Source organism: Chiloscyllium plagiosum, unplaced genomic scaffold (genome assembly GCF_037043375.1).
Source record: "Chiloscyllium plagiosum isolate Xiang-an unplaced genomic scaffold, Cpla_swu_hap1 HiC_scaffold_29, whole genome shotgun sequence".
Lineage (NCBI taxonomy): Eukaryota > Metazoa > Chordata > Chondrichthyes > Orectolobiformes > Hemiscylliidae > Chiloscyllium > Chiloscyllium plagiosum.
Window position 1 is genome coordinate 36,049,540 of NW_028270167.1, and position 16,048 is coordinate 36,065,587.

The window sequence follows — 16,048 nt, forward strand, 5'->3', positions numbered from 1 at the left end:
GTCAGCTTGGTCACCATGGTGCGGTCGAGCCACTTTTGGTGATGTGTACTGAAACCCCTCGCCCAAAATACAGTCTGTGCCTTTGCCATCCATCGTGGGACTTCCAGGTAATATTCAGTATGGAGGAAGTCAGGAGGAGGTTTCGTTGACTACGCTTGTCCAGGTATTATAGTATTTCATGGAATCTGGAGTCATTTGAGGATCACCAGGATCTCAGCCTCCTGACTGTATACCACTGTGCTGGTGGATCTACCCTGTCAATGGGACAGAGTGTATCCAGAAGTAATGATGGAGGATTCTGGGTCATTGGCTTAAGGTATGATTTGAGAAGTGCAGATCAGGAGTGGGACATGGCAAGCAGGAGAATCTGGAGTGAGAAGCAATGAGCAGGAAGTAAGTCGAAAGAGTTTGTTATTAATAGTTGGTAAGAGGGTTTTTGACTGTATTATTCTCAATCCTAAGAGGTTTTAATGTAAAGATTATAGGTCAGGAACATAATCCATCCTATTACATTTTCTTATTGGCAAGTGATTTTCATTTAACACATTTTTGTTTCGAGTTATAGAATCATTATAGAAGAGGCTCTTCAGCCCATTGGGTCTGTACTGCCAAACATATGCTCAATCTATAGTAGTCTCACATTCCAGCACTAGGCCCACAGCCTTGAATGTCATGACATTTTGTGCTCATCCAAGTACATTTTAAGTGTAATGAGATGACCTGCCTCAGCTCCCTCCCAATCAGGGTATCCCATACCCTTACCACCTCGCTGGGTGAAAAAGGTTTTCCTTTTTTTAATGATAACATATTTGGATTGCTAAACAGAGGATAGTTCTACTTAAATAATGATCAGTTCTGGGTTTGAAACCTGTTGAAATATTGAACCTATGTGATGACCACTGGATGCCAGTTCCATAGCAGCAGACTGGTGACATCCAGTGCCAGACAAGTAATGCTGCAACAGAACCTTTCACATTTGAAGCTTAGGCTAAATGGCCTACTTCTGTTTCTGTCGAAGGTTTTCCCCTGTTCAGAGAGATCACGGTTGATTTTTCATCTCCTTTTGGTTTACCTGTTTACTTGCGTCTAGTTATATTCCTTAGTACTGGAACTTCCTCTTCACCCTACCCAGGGTATTTCTGATTTTCATTGGTCTTGATTGTATGAGAGGTCAGGTTGGTGAATACGAGAGACTCTCAGCAAACACAAACTTCTGTAGTTGTATTTGGCAGAATGTGTTTTCTTCTTTTGACCATTGCAAACCCATTGCATCATGATCTGCGTCATTTATTTTATTTGGCTGCAGTGTTTCTCTTCTTTTCAGGGTGTTGATCGCAGTATGTTGGACGGTACTCAATTTTGAAAAAACACTGGTGTTATTGTTTGCAGCTGTTTATAGTTGTAGTGCTATTCAATACTTGTAAATTTTCAGTTCGTCCGTGATATGTCACAAATAGCAAATAATCTAGAATTGACCTGTTAACCATGAAATTACTCCTGCCACTCTGAATTATGATGTCTGAAGTGTAAAGCAGTCGTGGCTCAGTTGGTAGTACTGTAACCTTAAACAGGCAGCTTATGGGCTATGGTCCCACTTCAGAGATTGGGGCAAATAATCCAAGCTGATGTTCAATCCAGCGCTGAGAGAGCACTGCACTATTGAAATATATTTTTTGAAATAAGACACTTAACTAGGGTTTACATCTAATGTCTGAAGTGGGAGTAAAATATCCCATAGTTCTATTTTACCAAAAAAGAGCAGGGCATGGTCCCCATTTTCTGAGGCAATATTTATCCCCCAATCAACAACTTTCCCTTCAGCATAAATGCCGCCATTTCCCAGTTACTTATGGTTCTGATGAAATGTCTGTGAACTTAAAGCTTTAACTCTGCCTTCTCTCCACAGGTGCTGGCAGACCTGCTGAGTTTCTCCTGCAATTTCTGTTCTTATTTGTTTTAGATCTCCAGGCATCTTTGGTTCATTGTTTTATTTCAATAAAGTAGATGATGTGGTCGTATTCACATTGCCGATTTGCGAGGTTTGGAACCTTGTACTCCATAATTTTGCTGCTGCATTTCCTCTGTTATAATAGTGACAATGCTTCTACAGCATTGAATGTACTTTAAGATACCCTCAAGTTGTGACAGTCAGTATGTAAGTGTAACCTGTTTTGGAGTGTAAGGTCGCTGAGAGAAGCTGAAATACAAATACAAACATGTAAATAGAAAAAGCAGCTTGAAGCACATGAACGTGAAAGCCCAGGAACTCTTGCTGTGGTTACCAAGTGAGTATAAATGCTAAAAGCTGAAGCAAATGACATGTTCAGAGATTATTAAAAATTTTCAGTGTCTCAAAATTCCCAGAGGGGTTTTGGAACAAACTGCGATGTGGATTGGAGTTTGTCGAAGTGGTTAGGCAATGAGATTGCTGCTTGTGAACACAATGTTGGGTGCTTTTTTGGCTGCACCTGTGATGTAAGCATCTGGCAGTTGCCGTCTGTAAAGGAAATTGCTAACTACATTACAACCCTTCAGACTCCAGAATGACACATCAGGTAAGAAGGAAGGTGAGATTACATATAATTTCATGAAATTATAGATATTTCACCACTTTCTATTCTGGCTGCTGGACCTGATTTAAGGAAGATAATAGGAGAAGTAATTATAATCAACTGTTTTGATGAGCAACCAGCAAGTTCACTACAACAGTAGAGTCTGATCTACACAGTAATGTACCTGCTGACTTGATAAAACTAAACTTTCCAAGTTTGTACCTTGCCCACAATCTTCAATCTGATCCAGATGTTTTAAATTACTGTTTTGTATTGCGATCTAAAGCTAATGAATTCTCTGGCTTCTTTCCTTTAATCCTTCCTAATTCTGTGCCAGATTTAATAACACATTTTCTTTAATTTTGCATCCAACCTCTGACTTTAATCATCTCTGCTTTCCTTTTTTATTGCTGTAGTACTCCCCTCTGTGTTTCACAGTGCTAGGAATTGCTGTTTAAATTATCCCAGCAGGATACTGGGAACTGAGTTTTTAAGACTTTCTGCCTTTATTTAAATGGCTTATATGAGGACGAAAGAAAGATGGGCAAACAATGTAAATTTCAGAGATTAAAAGATTGCTAAAAATAAAATAAATGTGTTATAATTTACAAACTCCCCCAATGGATCACGATTTCATTGCGTGATTAACAGCTTCACAAAACCTAGGTGGTCCAAGGTTCAGCAGCTGGACTGTGCTGAGTTTAATATACTTCAGCTGAAAGAACCAAGCAGCATGTCTCTCCCTGATGACTATGCATTGGCCCCTGCTGTACATACATGGATGTCATAGAATCATGATGAGCTTCTATGTTCAAAGTGAACACAAAGCTGTTTAATAATGCTTACATGAGAATAATGGCTGAGAGTATTTACAGTAAATTCAGTGTTTTCCATTTTTCTTCTGGTTTGGCACTTACAACACTTGAAACTGATGCTGATTATAAGTAAATGAAAACACAGCTGCAATACCATGACAGCCATGTAATATTAATGAGGTTTGAGCAGCAGTTGTGGCCCAGTAACATGAGATCTTTCAATTAAAAAGAGCACAAGAAAATTATTCGCAACTCTTAACTACAAATCTTGTTTCTTGTGAAGACAGAGGGATAAGCAGTGACCTAATAAAGACCTTTGAACTTACAAAAGGTTAAAATACACACAGATTTTGGAGAGGGGCAAAATGGTTTGAAGAAATTCTGTGGTGCTACTTCTACAGGGTGCTTTCCTTTTTTCATTACAACTAACCAATTAAATTCTCCTTTACATCATCAATATTGATCACAGTAAGGTCTTCCGGCTGCTAAACATTGGGAAGGTTAAAGCCGTTGTTTTCAGTCAGTGCTACAAGCTATGTTCCAATTCAATCCATGTTCGTTTTTCAGACATTTCGTCATCATAATAGATAACACCTTCAGTGAGCCTCGGGATGAAGCACTGGTGGTGTAGCCTGCTTTCTATTTATACGTTTGGTTTTCTTTGGGTTCGTGATGTCATTTCCTATGGTGACGTCATTTCCTATAGTGATGTACTTTCCGTTTTTTTCTCAGGGGTTGGTAAATGGGAAATTACAACTCCCAGTATGTGGGCAAGAATGTTTATTTTGGCAGCATTAGAAACAACACTGAAAGATAACCAACTCACAGAAGAAACCCACCAAACCATCAGACAGGAAGTCGCACCATCTTAAGCAGGAAATAGGAAGGAAACACACTCAATACACAAGAAAGGAAAGCACTAAAAAGACTAAAAAAAAGATAAAAACATTGTTATCCTACCTGTAGACAAAGGACGCTTGACAGTCATTTTAAATTAAAAAGATTACATTCAGAAAGCAAATGCACTACTTGCAGATACCAACACTTACCAACTGATGGCGATAGACCCGACCCCACAACTACAGAACCAAATCACAGCCCTACTCAAAACACTTCAGCAATCTGGAGAAATAAGTAAGTCTGACTTCCAAAAAATAAAACCAGACGGATCCAACACAACACGCTTCTATGGATTATCCAAAATTCACATATCAGTAGCTTCCCCTCAGACCCATAGTCTCGCTACCTGGAACACCAACTTACAGACTGGCCAAGGAGCTACACCAAAGACTAAAACACTTGTGCCACTCCATCCACTCCACCCAAGAATCCCTGAAGACCATCAAAGACACGAAGATAGAAGAGGACGAAATAATGGTCTCCTTTGACGTAACAACCCTGTTCACATCTATCAACATCAAGCTGGCCAAGGAAACACTGACTACACTATTAGAAGAACCAAAGACACATATACCAAACACCATCAACTTCATCAGCAAGGACAGTATCATCAAGCTCGTGGACCTATGCCTTACCACACACTTCACCTTCAACAACATAACCTACAGACAATCCAAAACACCTGTGAGATCTCTAATATCAGGGTTCTTAGCAGAGGCAGTAATGCAGAGTCTTGAACAAACAGCTCTGCTAATCATCCACCCAAACTTTGGGTCCGCTACATGGATGATACCTTTGTCATTACTAAATGAAACAAATTAGAGGAAACCTTCAAGACCATCTATAACACTCTTACTGGCATAAAATTCACTAAAGAGGAAGAAAAACAACAAACTGCCATTCCTAGATGTCGCAGTAGAGGGAACAGCCAATGGGGAACTTCAGACCAGCGTCTACGTGAAAACAACACATATGCAGCTTCGTTTGTGGGTGTTGGGATGATTGCTTCTGTAGTTCAATATATATATTGAACTACAGAAGCACTCATCCCAACACCCACAAACGAAGCTGCATTAGGATATTATTTCAACGAGCCACTACACACTGCGGCACAGAGGGATTACGCAGAGCAAGGAAAATCACTTACACCGTGCATTCAAAAAGAATGGGTACCCAATGAACATAGTCTACTGATTTCTCAGCAACAAACCCAAACAATCAGACAAAACATGACCAGAAACCCTAGCCATTCTCCCCTACATCAAAGACATCTCAGAAATGACTGCCAGACTACTCAGATCCCTTGGCATCATGGTAGCCCACAAACCCACCAACACAATAAAACAGCAGCTAATGAATTTGAAAGACCTTATACAGACAACAAGCAAAACTAAAGTCATTTACAAAATAATTTGCAAGAACTGTAACAAACACTACTTTGGATAAACAGGCAGAAAACTAGCCACCAGGAAACTAGCCACAAAAAGACATGACCCACTCTCACTAGTATCCTTACATACAGATGAGGAAGGACACCACTTCAACTGGGACAACACATCCATCCTAGGACAAGCCAAACAGAGAGACACACGAGAATTCCTAGATGCATGGCATTCCAACTGGAACTCTATCAACAAACACATTGACTTGGATTTCATTTACCACCCCCTGAGAAAAAGAACAGGAAATGACATCACCATAGGAAATTACGTCACCGACACAAGGAAACCCAAACATTAAATAGAAAGCGGGCTACACCGCCAGTGCGCAAACCTACATCCAGAGCCTTGTAACATTAAGGATAGAGAGGATCTAGTAAAATAAAACCAAAGTTTAATAGGTGCAAAGTGGTGAAACAATCAATGATACTTAAGGAAGAGTTGTTTCTGATAGATGGAACATACAATCCAACAAGAGGGAAGGTCAGGGGAACCAAAGCCAGAGCTCCATGTATGTCGAGGTTGTTAGAATTTAATGAAACTGCAAAAGGACAGACTATGCCTGTCAATTAAAATCTTCAAGTGAGAACTGTGCTAAGAACTTTGGAAGGGAAAGTAAGTAGAAAAATAACACTGGTAAATGGAGAGCATCCGGATAGAACAGCAATAGATATAAAAAGAAACACCAAAATTTTCTGTGAATCTTGAACGTAGTAAGAGATAATAGAGCCTGTTAAGAACAGAGAAAGTGATACATGCATGGACGCACAAGGGACAATCCTAGAATATTTAACTTGTAATTCGTGCCAGTGTTTACTCAGGTGCTAGATGGTTATAAAATATCGGTGAAAAGTGGGAGTATATGGATGGGGTGAGAATTAAGCAAAGCCATGATTAACTCGAAAAGCTTGGTTGTGTTTAAGGGCTTCCTGGTCTGGATCCCATGTTGCCAAGGAAAATGGAGTTTGAGGTAGCAGAAGAATCTGCCAAAATCTTCCCAAGATATAGGGAAGATGATAAAGAAAAGAGGTAAATTTAACACCCTTGTTCAAGAAAGGGTGATAAAGTCTGTCCTAGTGACTACAGTTTGGTTAGTTTAAGCAGTGGTTAGTAACAATTTGAAAACATTAATCAGTGGAAAAGATTATCAAGCACCTGGAGAGGTTTGAGTTAATTCAGGAGAGCCATCACAGACCTGAAATGACTTTTTATGTTTGACTAATGTAAATGCATTGATTGAAGTACAGAAGAAATAAAAGGAATAAAAGAAATAAAGACAACATGGCTTTATGCATAGGAATTTTAATGGGTCTGGGTGGGTTGCTCTTCGGAGGGTCGGTGTGGACTTGTTGGGCTGAAGGGCCTGTTTCCACATTGTAAATAATCTAATCTAATCTAAAAATAGGGGCGGCATGGTGACTTAGTGGTTAGCACTGCTGCCTCACAACGCCAGAGACCCGGGTTCAATTCCCGCCTCGGGCGACTGTGTGGAGTTTGCACATTCTCCCCTTGTCTGCGTGGGTTTCCTCCGGGTGCTCCAGTTTCCTCCCACAGTCCAAAAATGTGCAGGTTAGGTGAATTGGCCGTGCTAAATTGCCCATAGTGTTAGGTATAGGGGAATGGGTTTGGGTAGGTTGCGCTTCGGCGGATCGGTGTGGACTTGTTGGGCCGAAGGGTCTGCTTCCACACTGTAAGTAATCTAATCTAAATATCATGTCTCACAACCTTGATTAATTTTTTTGAAGAAGTAACAAAGAGGATTAATGAGGGCAGAACGGTGGATGTGATCTATTTGGACTTCAGTAAGGCGTTCGACAAGGTTCCCCATGGGAGACTGATTAGCAAGGTTAGATCTCATGGAATACAGGGAGAACTAGCCATTTGGATACAGAACTGGCTCAAAGGTAGAAGAGAGGTTGATGGAGGGTTAAACCAATGTTGTTAGTAAATACATAATCTTGCTGTTGTATGCAATATCTCTGTTTATAAAGACTAAGAATCTTTACGCCTTTCTAACCACCTTCTAAGCCTGTCCTCCTACTTTAGCAATCTAAGAACTTAATGCGCCCAGATCTGTCTGATCCTCTACCCCCTTTAGATCTGCATTATTTGTTTTACATTGCCTTCCCATGTTTTTCCTACCAAAATGTATGACTTTACATTTCTCTGAATTAAATTTCATCTACTACGTATCTGTCTATTTCATTATCATCTATCCTTATCAACCTTCAAGCTCAGCCTTAGTAGTCAGCTCCTCTTTATAAATTTATAGTTCATTTCGTATCTGAACTGCCTTCCCTTTCACCAGTGACTTTGGCATTTCTCTTGGTGAAGTCAGTTGTGGAAGTAGTCATTTAGTTCTTAGCTATGCTTTCTGCCTTTTTGATCCCAAAACTATTCCATTCTTCTGACCCTTTTAATATTTATGTGACTATAGTTAATTTTTGGATTTCTTTTTATAGTCAATACCAGTCTCTACTGAAACTCTGTCTTTGCCTCACTTCCATCCTTTTCTGATTTTGCTCTGAACTTTCTAAATCCTTCCTGGCTCTCACTGAAATTGTGCACTGAGCATCTGACTCCTTTTTCTGCTTCATCTTACTCTAAATCCAAAGTCATCCAGTGTGCTCTGGTTTTGTTTTCCCTTCTTTTCCCATTTGTGCATTGTCTCTCAAACTATCTTCTCTTTTAAAGACAAACAATTGATTGATGACAGTTCTGCCTGCTAATCTTTGATTGTAGTTTACCTTGGACAGACTTGTTCTTGTTCCACTGAAATTGAAAGTGACATGTTTGTGGAACCGCCACATCTAGGTTTTTTTTTTAAACTGATGTGTCAGTATTCACAACCGGATATGGAGGGACTGCAGAGCTCAAATTTAATCCATATGTGGAATAACATAGTGTGATGTCGTATGTTGTTTCCATTCTGGCCCTGTGTTGTAAATTCACTGGGTTGGCAACTCTGTAGATTCGTTATTGGACCAGTGTTGATAATCTAACATGATTGTGAAAGGCAGGATAAGTAGACTTTGCAGTGAAAGATTGTATTGGTATAGAATCGTGCTGCTGGTGGTCTGCAGTACCTTGTTGATTCCGAGCACTGCATCGCTGAATCTGTCCTGTTAAACACACTTGTGACTGTAACGAGGTCAGCCAGGTGGATCTCATAGAATATGAGTTCCCTGATTGGAACTGTTCACCTGGTCCAATCAGAGCCCTGGCTGACAGGTATAAATGGGAATGTCGTGTACAGTAGGGTTTGGGGTCTGGCCTTACCTCCCCTTTTCCCTGTAAATTGCTGTTTCTTGTAAACTGCTCTTCGTTGTTGTTAACTGTTTGTAATTTGTACTGGTTAATAAAATAAAAATAACAGATTCAGAAAATAATAATAAACAGTAGTGTCAGAGGTGGCCCTGAGGAAGCTTGCTCAATGTCAAGTACTATACACACGTAAATAAAGGGTGACTTGGTGATGGGATACTGGCCTCTGTTATAAATGATTATTTCAATAGTTATGCACCTAAACAGGCTCTAACTGATTTCTACTAGCCTATGTTATCCAAGACTAGTGCTTGATCCATAATAATGAAGAAAAAGGTAAAGTTGGCATCATCCCAGAGGACCATATAGGCACTCTCTCATTGGAGGGAGATGACTTGTGGTAAGTTTAACCTGAGGGTCACCATGCATCAGGTGCGGGATGAATTTTAAGAAGGCAGGACCTTCATGGTAACCTCAGAATATACATTACTAGAATGTCATAATCCACTTTATATCTTTGTGGATGCTCTCAGAGCTGTCTACTTCTAGCATTTTCTCTACTCATTTCAGACTTGCAGGTTTATCTTCAGCTGCTTGATCTGTCCAACCACAATTTTCATTGTGAGCTGATTTGGTTAGATTACAATCAGAAACTTTTTAAGAAACATAATGAGTTGATACTTTTCAATGTGTTTACATTTCTGAATCTATAGTTACATTACTCTTAAACATTTTGACTGCAAGACACATCAGAGGTTGGGAGGTCTGTGGCGAGTAACTCCCCTTTCAGCTTCAAACAAAACTGTTGCCCATCTCCAACACACAAATCAGGAGAGTGATAAAATATTCTTAAATTTGCCTGGATATATGCAGCTCTAAAAAACTCAAGAAATTCAATGCCATCAAACACAAAAGAGTTTATTGACTGGCACCCATCCACCATCTTAAACATTCACTCCTTTCACCATCATTCCACAGTGACTGCAGTGTGTGCCATATTACAAGATTGACTGTAGCAACTCATCAAGACTTTTCGATTGCATGTTGCAAACTCATAACCTCCACCACCTAAAACAACAAGGGCAGTAGATGGATAGGAACAGCACCATTTATAAGCCTTCCAAGCCACAAACCATCCTGACTTGTGAAAATTATTCTCTAACAGCACTGCGGTGTACCTACACTACATGACAGTTATGCAAGAAAGTGGCTCACAATCACTTTCACAAGAGCAGTCAGGGGCGTGTTATAACCTTGCCAATCATGACTGAAGTTAGAAAATGAATATATAAAATGCAGACAAGGTGAAGCTAACAGTTAAACAATAATCTTTTTGGAGGCTAAGTCTAGCATTTTAAGCCCTCCCCTAGTTCCAAGTTTGGTGGAGTAGGCATTTAATCAGATGAAAGGGTGACGGATGTTATCCTCTTGCCTCTGCCTCAATTAACATCAGAGCTCATAGACATGAAGCCTAATGGTATCACTTGCAATCTCCCCTGTTACCACAAGGCGGTAAACCCCTCTGCTAATTCAACCAAACACCCAGACTCACCTCATCTCCTAATCTGTTAAAGTGTGAGTGACAGAGAACTCCCATTCCACTATTTGAAGAAAAAAAATCAATTTATTCTCTAACTCTAAAAGTGAACATTAAACAACAACTATTTACAACTCTAAGTCTCCTTTCTCCTAACTGCTTGTTATCTGCCTCCAACTCTATAACAATATACTCTTCCTATACACACCCCTACTAAAATTACATCAACTTAATGTTCAAAACCCTATAGTAGCTGTCATCTCTGGTGAATGTCTTCCTCTGACTGTAGATCTCCCTGTGTCGTCTTTGGTCTTTTGCTACAAAGATGTTTCACATGAAATGATACCTTTGATAGAGAGTGTTTTGCTAACAGATACTCTGATAATGGCAGTTGGTCGCTCTGTCGCTTCTTTATACCTCAAACATCTGATGTTGACAAGACAGTAAAATTCAAATTTGGTTTAGTTTTAGTATCCTGGAGCATAGTTTAAACCGATTGGCTAAATTCGAACTGTTGTGAAAGCATAGCAACCAAAAATCAGGTATTTGTTTCACAGCCAAATGTTACAGATTTTCAATTTTCTAGTACACTCTGAGACTGCTAGTCAGTCACAGGGTGTGCCCCTGCAAGCTTTCAGTGCAAAACAGCTTTCACTGTCTCTTAAAGTATAATTCACACCTTCAACTCCATAGCACACCGCATTCATAAATCTCAGTGCTAAGCGGTGGGCATAGCGTCATGTTTGGAGTAGCTGCTGAGACCCTGCTGCAAACGTTCCTGAAGCGGGAGGCATCGTGATCATGTTATTGGGATGGTAATCCATGTTAATGTTTTGGGGACATAGTTTCGAATCACTCATGGCAAATGGTGAAATTTGAGTTCAATAGAAAAAAATATGAAATTAATATTTTTAAAAACTGGTCTGATGGTAGTCATCTATCTACCTTGATTGTCATTTAAAAAAAAAACAGATTTACTAATGTGATTTAGGGAAAGAAATCTGCTGTTTGTCACATGTTCATTGACAAAAAATCTGCAGATGCTGGAATCCAAAGTAGACAAGCAGAGGGCTGGAAGAACACACCTAGGCAACAGCAGGAGGTGCAGAAGTCGAAGTTTCGGGTGTAACCCTTCTTCAGGACTGGCTTGCTGTGTTCTTTCAGCCTCCTGCCAGTCCTTGCGTGTTCTGGCCGACATGTGACTCTAACAATTTGCTTGAATCTTAATTACCCTTTGAAATGTATGGAGAGCCAATCAGTTCTAAGTCAATGGAAGATAGGCAACAAATGCATACCTTGACAACCCAAAAGTAAAATAAAATCTATTTCCCTTTTCCCTGCAACCCTCAACCTGCCATTACTCACCCGTGTCCTCAGTGATCCGAGGCCTTGATTGTTTGCATTCCTGGCATTTGCTGCTGCTTTCCCATTGGCTGCGTGCAGTCTGTTGCTGGCCAGTTAAGTGCCTGATTAGAGAAATCTCGAGGTCTTAGCAGCTCTTAATAGGTGTGACCTTTGTTGCTTCCAGTAAATACCGCTCTAAGAAGTGAGCCTAATGTTTAATGTCATGTCTGACAAACATACCATGGTAAGTGAAGAGCAACTAACAGTTGATTTAAAGAATGTAAAGAAGTACATTTTTCTCGTTCTAAAATGAAGTCTACATTCTTTCGCAGAGATAAAGACTACAGTGGTATATCCAGCTACAGAGAAGCACATCAAGAAATATCTAAAGCAAGAGATGTACCTCATTAATGAAACAGCAGAAGACTACAAAACCATCACCAGTCCATACATTGAGTCCCAATCCTTTAGTATTCAGGTATTTTTCATTTCAGTTAATTTCTACCTCTGCCTTTTGCTTTTTTTTTAAGATACTGTCACAAGTGAATGTGCAGACAGGCTTGAGTTCTGTCCTAGGTATCTCCCAACACCATGGCTTATTAGGATATTTGGAGATATATAAAAACAACATTGAGATTGCTTCCCCTTTTATTAATTTTCCTGCTTTGAAACACCTCTCCTAAGTGTCAACACAAATGAGATCAAACTCAAAATAAAGTGAGAGGCATAGATTTAGATTTAAAGTAATTGGTAAAATAATTGGAGGAAATTTGAAGAGCAAAGTATTTTACCAGGTGTGGGTGTCAAAACTGGAAGTGGTGGTAGAGGCAGAAACCTTCATTTTTTTTAATAAAAAACTGGATATTCATTTAAGGCGTGGAATCTAAAGGGCTATGAACTAAGTGATGGAAAGTGGGATTAGTAACATTTTTTTTCAGCTGACACAGGCACATTGTAATTGGCTTCTTTCTATACCATAAACTTTCAATGCTGATTTTTTTTTTCAGGCACCAACAGCTATTTACTCCCATCTGCCTGATCAAACAGATTCTTATACGATTAGTAACAGGATCAATAATAAGGGGACATAATTTTAAGGTGAAAGGGAGAAGGTTTAGAGGTGATATGTGGAATCATTTTGCCACCTCAGGGGTGGCGGGAGTCTGGAATGAATTGCCTGGACAAGTAGCTGAGGCAGGAAACCTCAACCTTGAAAAAATGCTTGGATGAGCTCTTGAAATATTGTAATGTCATAAAATTTCAGTTGCTGGAAAGTGGGGCTACTGTAGATTTATTGTAGTTTTTTTTGTCAGTGGGGGGGGCAGATGGATGGGTCAAAGGGCTTTTGCGCTTTTATATTAATGCATTTTCCAAATCTGATAATAGTGATTCATATTTGCTGACACAAACCTATCTAATCCTTTGTGAACTCTTTCAGGTCAATCTATTACATATCATCATTCTGTGTTTAACTGAGAATATTTTGCCTAAACCTCCTTTAATGTCATCCTTTATATGGAATGATTGCCCTTTACTCCTGATGTTCACACAAAACATAATGTCTCTAAATCCATATTTTGCAAAATCTTAAGTATTTTCATTAAATCATCCTTTAACTTATCTTCAGAGGAGTATGTCCCAGGGTAGACCATTTGTTCTGAACTCTATGCTTCTTTCGTTCTGAAGTGAATCCAGTTGTACTTCATGTATGTTTCGTCCCATAAATGAATAGTTTTTAAATGAAGAGACAAAAATTACACAGTACTCCTAAATGTCTCACTGAGACCAGATATAACCTCAGAATTATATCTCTCAACATATAAATTATGTCCCTACTTAAAGATCCCAACATTCTGTCTGTAGTTAGGGTATGATTGAAATACATATTTAAGATTTGAGCCTATCACTAAACATGGATTAGGAGAAGGTGATCTGCCAAATATGGACTTAAGGAATAGTAGACACAGCCAGATGCATAATCCAGAGGCCTGGCTAGTACTAGGAAAATGAGCTTAAATCCTTCCACAGTAGCTTATCACATTTTCCAAATTCAGGTACTAAATAGGATCATAAGAGTTATACAGCACGGAAACAGACCCTTCAGCCCAACTCATCTGCATTGACCAGATTTCGTAAACTAAACTAGCCCCATTTGCCAGTATTTGGCCCATATCCCTCTAAACCCTTTCTCTCATATACCCATCCAGATGCCTTTTAAATGTTATAATTGTACCTGTCATCATTACTTTTCCTCTGGCAGCTCATTCTGTACACGTACCACCCTATGTGTGAAAAGGTTATCCCTCAGGTCCCTTTTAAATCTTTCCACTCTCACTTTAAACATATGTCCAGCAGTTTTGGACTCCCCTATCCTGGGGAAAAGACCTTGACTATTCACCCTATCCATGCCCCTATGATTTTATTCTATAAGATCACCCCTCAGCCTCTGATGCTACAGGGAGGAAAGCCCCAGGCTATTCATCCTCTCCCTGTAACTCAAACCTTCTAGTCCCAGCAAAATCCTTGTAAATCTTTTCAGCACCCGCTCACATTTAACATCATCCTTCCTGTGGAAATGTGACCAGAATTATATGTAGTATTCCAAAAGTAGCCTCACCAATGTACTATACAGTCACAACATGACATCTCAACTCTTGTACTCAGTACTCTGATCAATGCCACCTTCACCACCCAGTCCACCTGCAACTCCACTTTCAAGGAACTATGCATCTGCACCCACATATCTGAAATGTAAAGCTAGTTTCAGTAATGATAACCATGACAACCATTATTGGTTGCAAAACCCATCCAATTCAGTAATGTCCTTGTGAGAAGGAAATCTGCTGTTATGTGGTCTGGCCTCAATATATTCCAGTAAGGACAAAAGATTCTAAGAGAGGGATAAACCAATCATGGTTAACCAAGGAAGTTAAGAAGAGTATACGCTTGAAAGGAAAAGCATTTAAAGAGGCAGTAGTCAGTGATAGTCCTGAAGACTGGGATAATTTCAGAATCCAGCAAAGGAGGTATAAAAGATAATAAGAAGAGAGAAAATAAACAATGAAGGCAAATCAGTGAGCAATATAAAAGCTGACAATAAAAGCTTCTTTAAATATAAATAAAGGATTAGAGAGGACAAAAAGTGAAATAGGCCCTTTAGAAAATGAATCTGGAAAGTAGTTTTGGGGAACAAGTAAATGGCAGAGGAGTTAAACAGAAACTTTGTATCAGTCTTTACAGTGGTAGACACTTCAAACATTACAGAATATGGAGGAGGAATTAAGTGCCATCACCATCACTAGAGCAGTAGTACAGCAAACCTTTTATTATCTGGCACCTATGGGACCAGGAGTGTTCCAGTTGATCAAGAGGTCTACATAATCAATGTAAAAACACACACTAAGTAATAGAAATGTAATGCAGGGGGTGTACACATCACTGTTGTACTGTATTTACAGCAGAAATCATTTAAATAATAATACAACTTTGACTTAAATAAATGTAGTGGCAGAAAGCTTCTCACTCATACGCTCAGCCGACTACACGGACATTGTGGAAATTGTGATAATACGATAAACTTCCGGTATTTAATGTATATGATTTTTTTTGCCCGTTTATCGAGAATGCTGGGTCATAAGATGCAGGTTAAAACTAAGTTTTCTGAATTAAAGGCCAATGAGGCTAAAGTTAGATAATTCCCCTGATGGCTTGCATTCTAGGATCCTAAATGGAGTAGCTTTAGTGATAGTGGATACATTAGTTGTATTTTTTTGACTCCCAATTTGTTTAACCTTTGCACATAAGACAATCCGTCTATATCAGGGATTACCCTAGTAAACCTTTTCTGAACTGTTTACAATGTGGTGATATATTTCCCTAAAAAAAGAGGATCTAAACTACTCTCAGAATTCCAGATTTGGTCTCACCAGCATCTTGTATAGTTGTGGAAAGACATCCCTTGTCTTATGCTCCATCTTCCTTGAAATAAGGGTCAATATTCCATTAGCTTTCCTGATAATGTGCTGTACTTGTTGTAGTGTCATGTAGCACGGAAGTAGACCCTTTGGTCCAACGAGTCCATGCTGAACATAATCCTAAACTAAGCTAGTCCCGCCTGCCTGTTCCTGGCCCATATCCCTCCAAACCTTTCCTATTCATGTACTTATCCAAATGTCTTTTAAACATTGTGATTGTAGT

At 39.4% G+C, this 16,048-nt stretch overlaps 1 protein-coding gene across 1 annotated transcript in view; it reads left to right on the forward strand.

Moving 5' to 3' along the window:
• The window catches only part of dcps (decapping enzyme, scavenger), a 54,652-nt gene that overhangs the window by 23,960 nt on the left and 14,644 nt on the right, over positions 1-16,048 (forward strand). Inside the window, exon 3 of the mRNA XM_043676904.2 lies at positions 12,184-12,329. Within this exon, the coding sequence (XP_043532839.1) occupies positions 12,184-12,329 (146 nt within the window). The remainder of the gene's footprint in view (positions 1-12,183; positions 12,330-16,048) is intronic.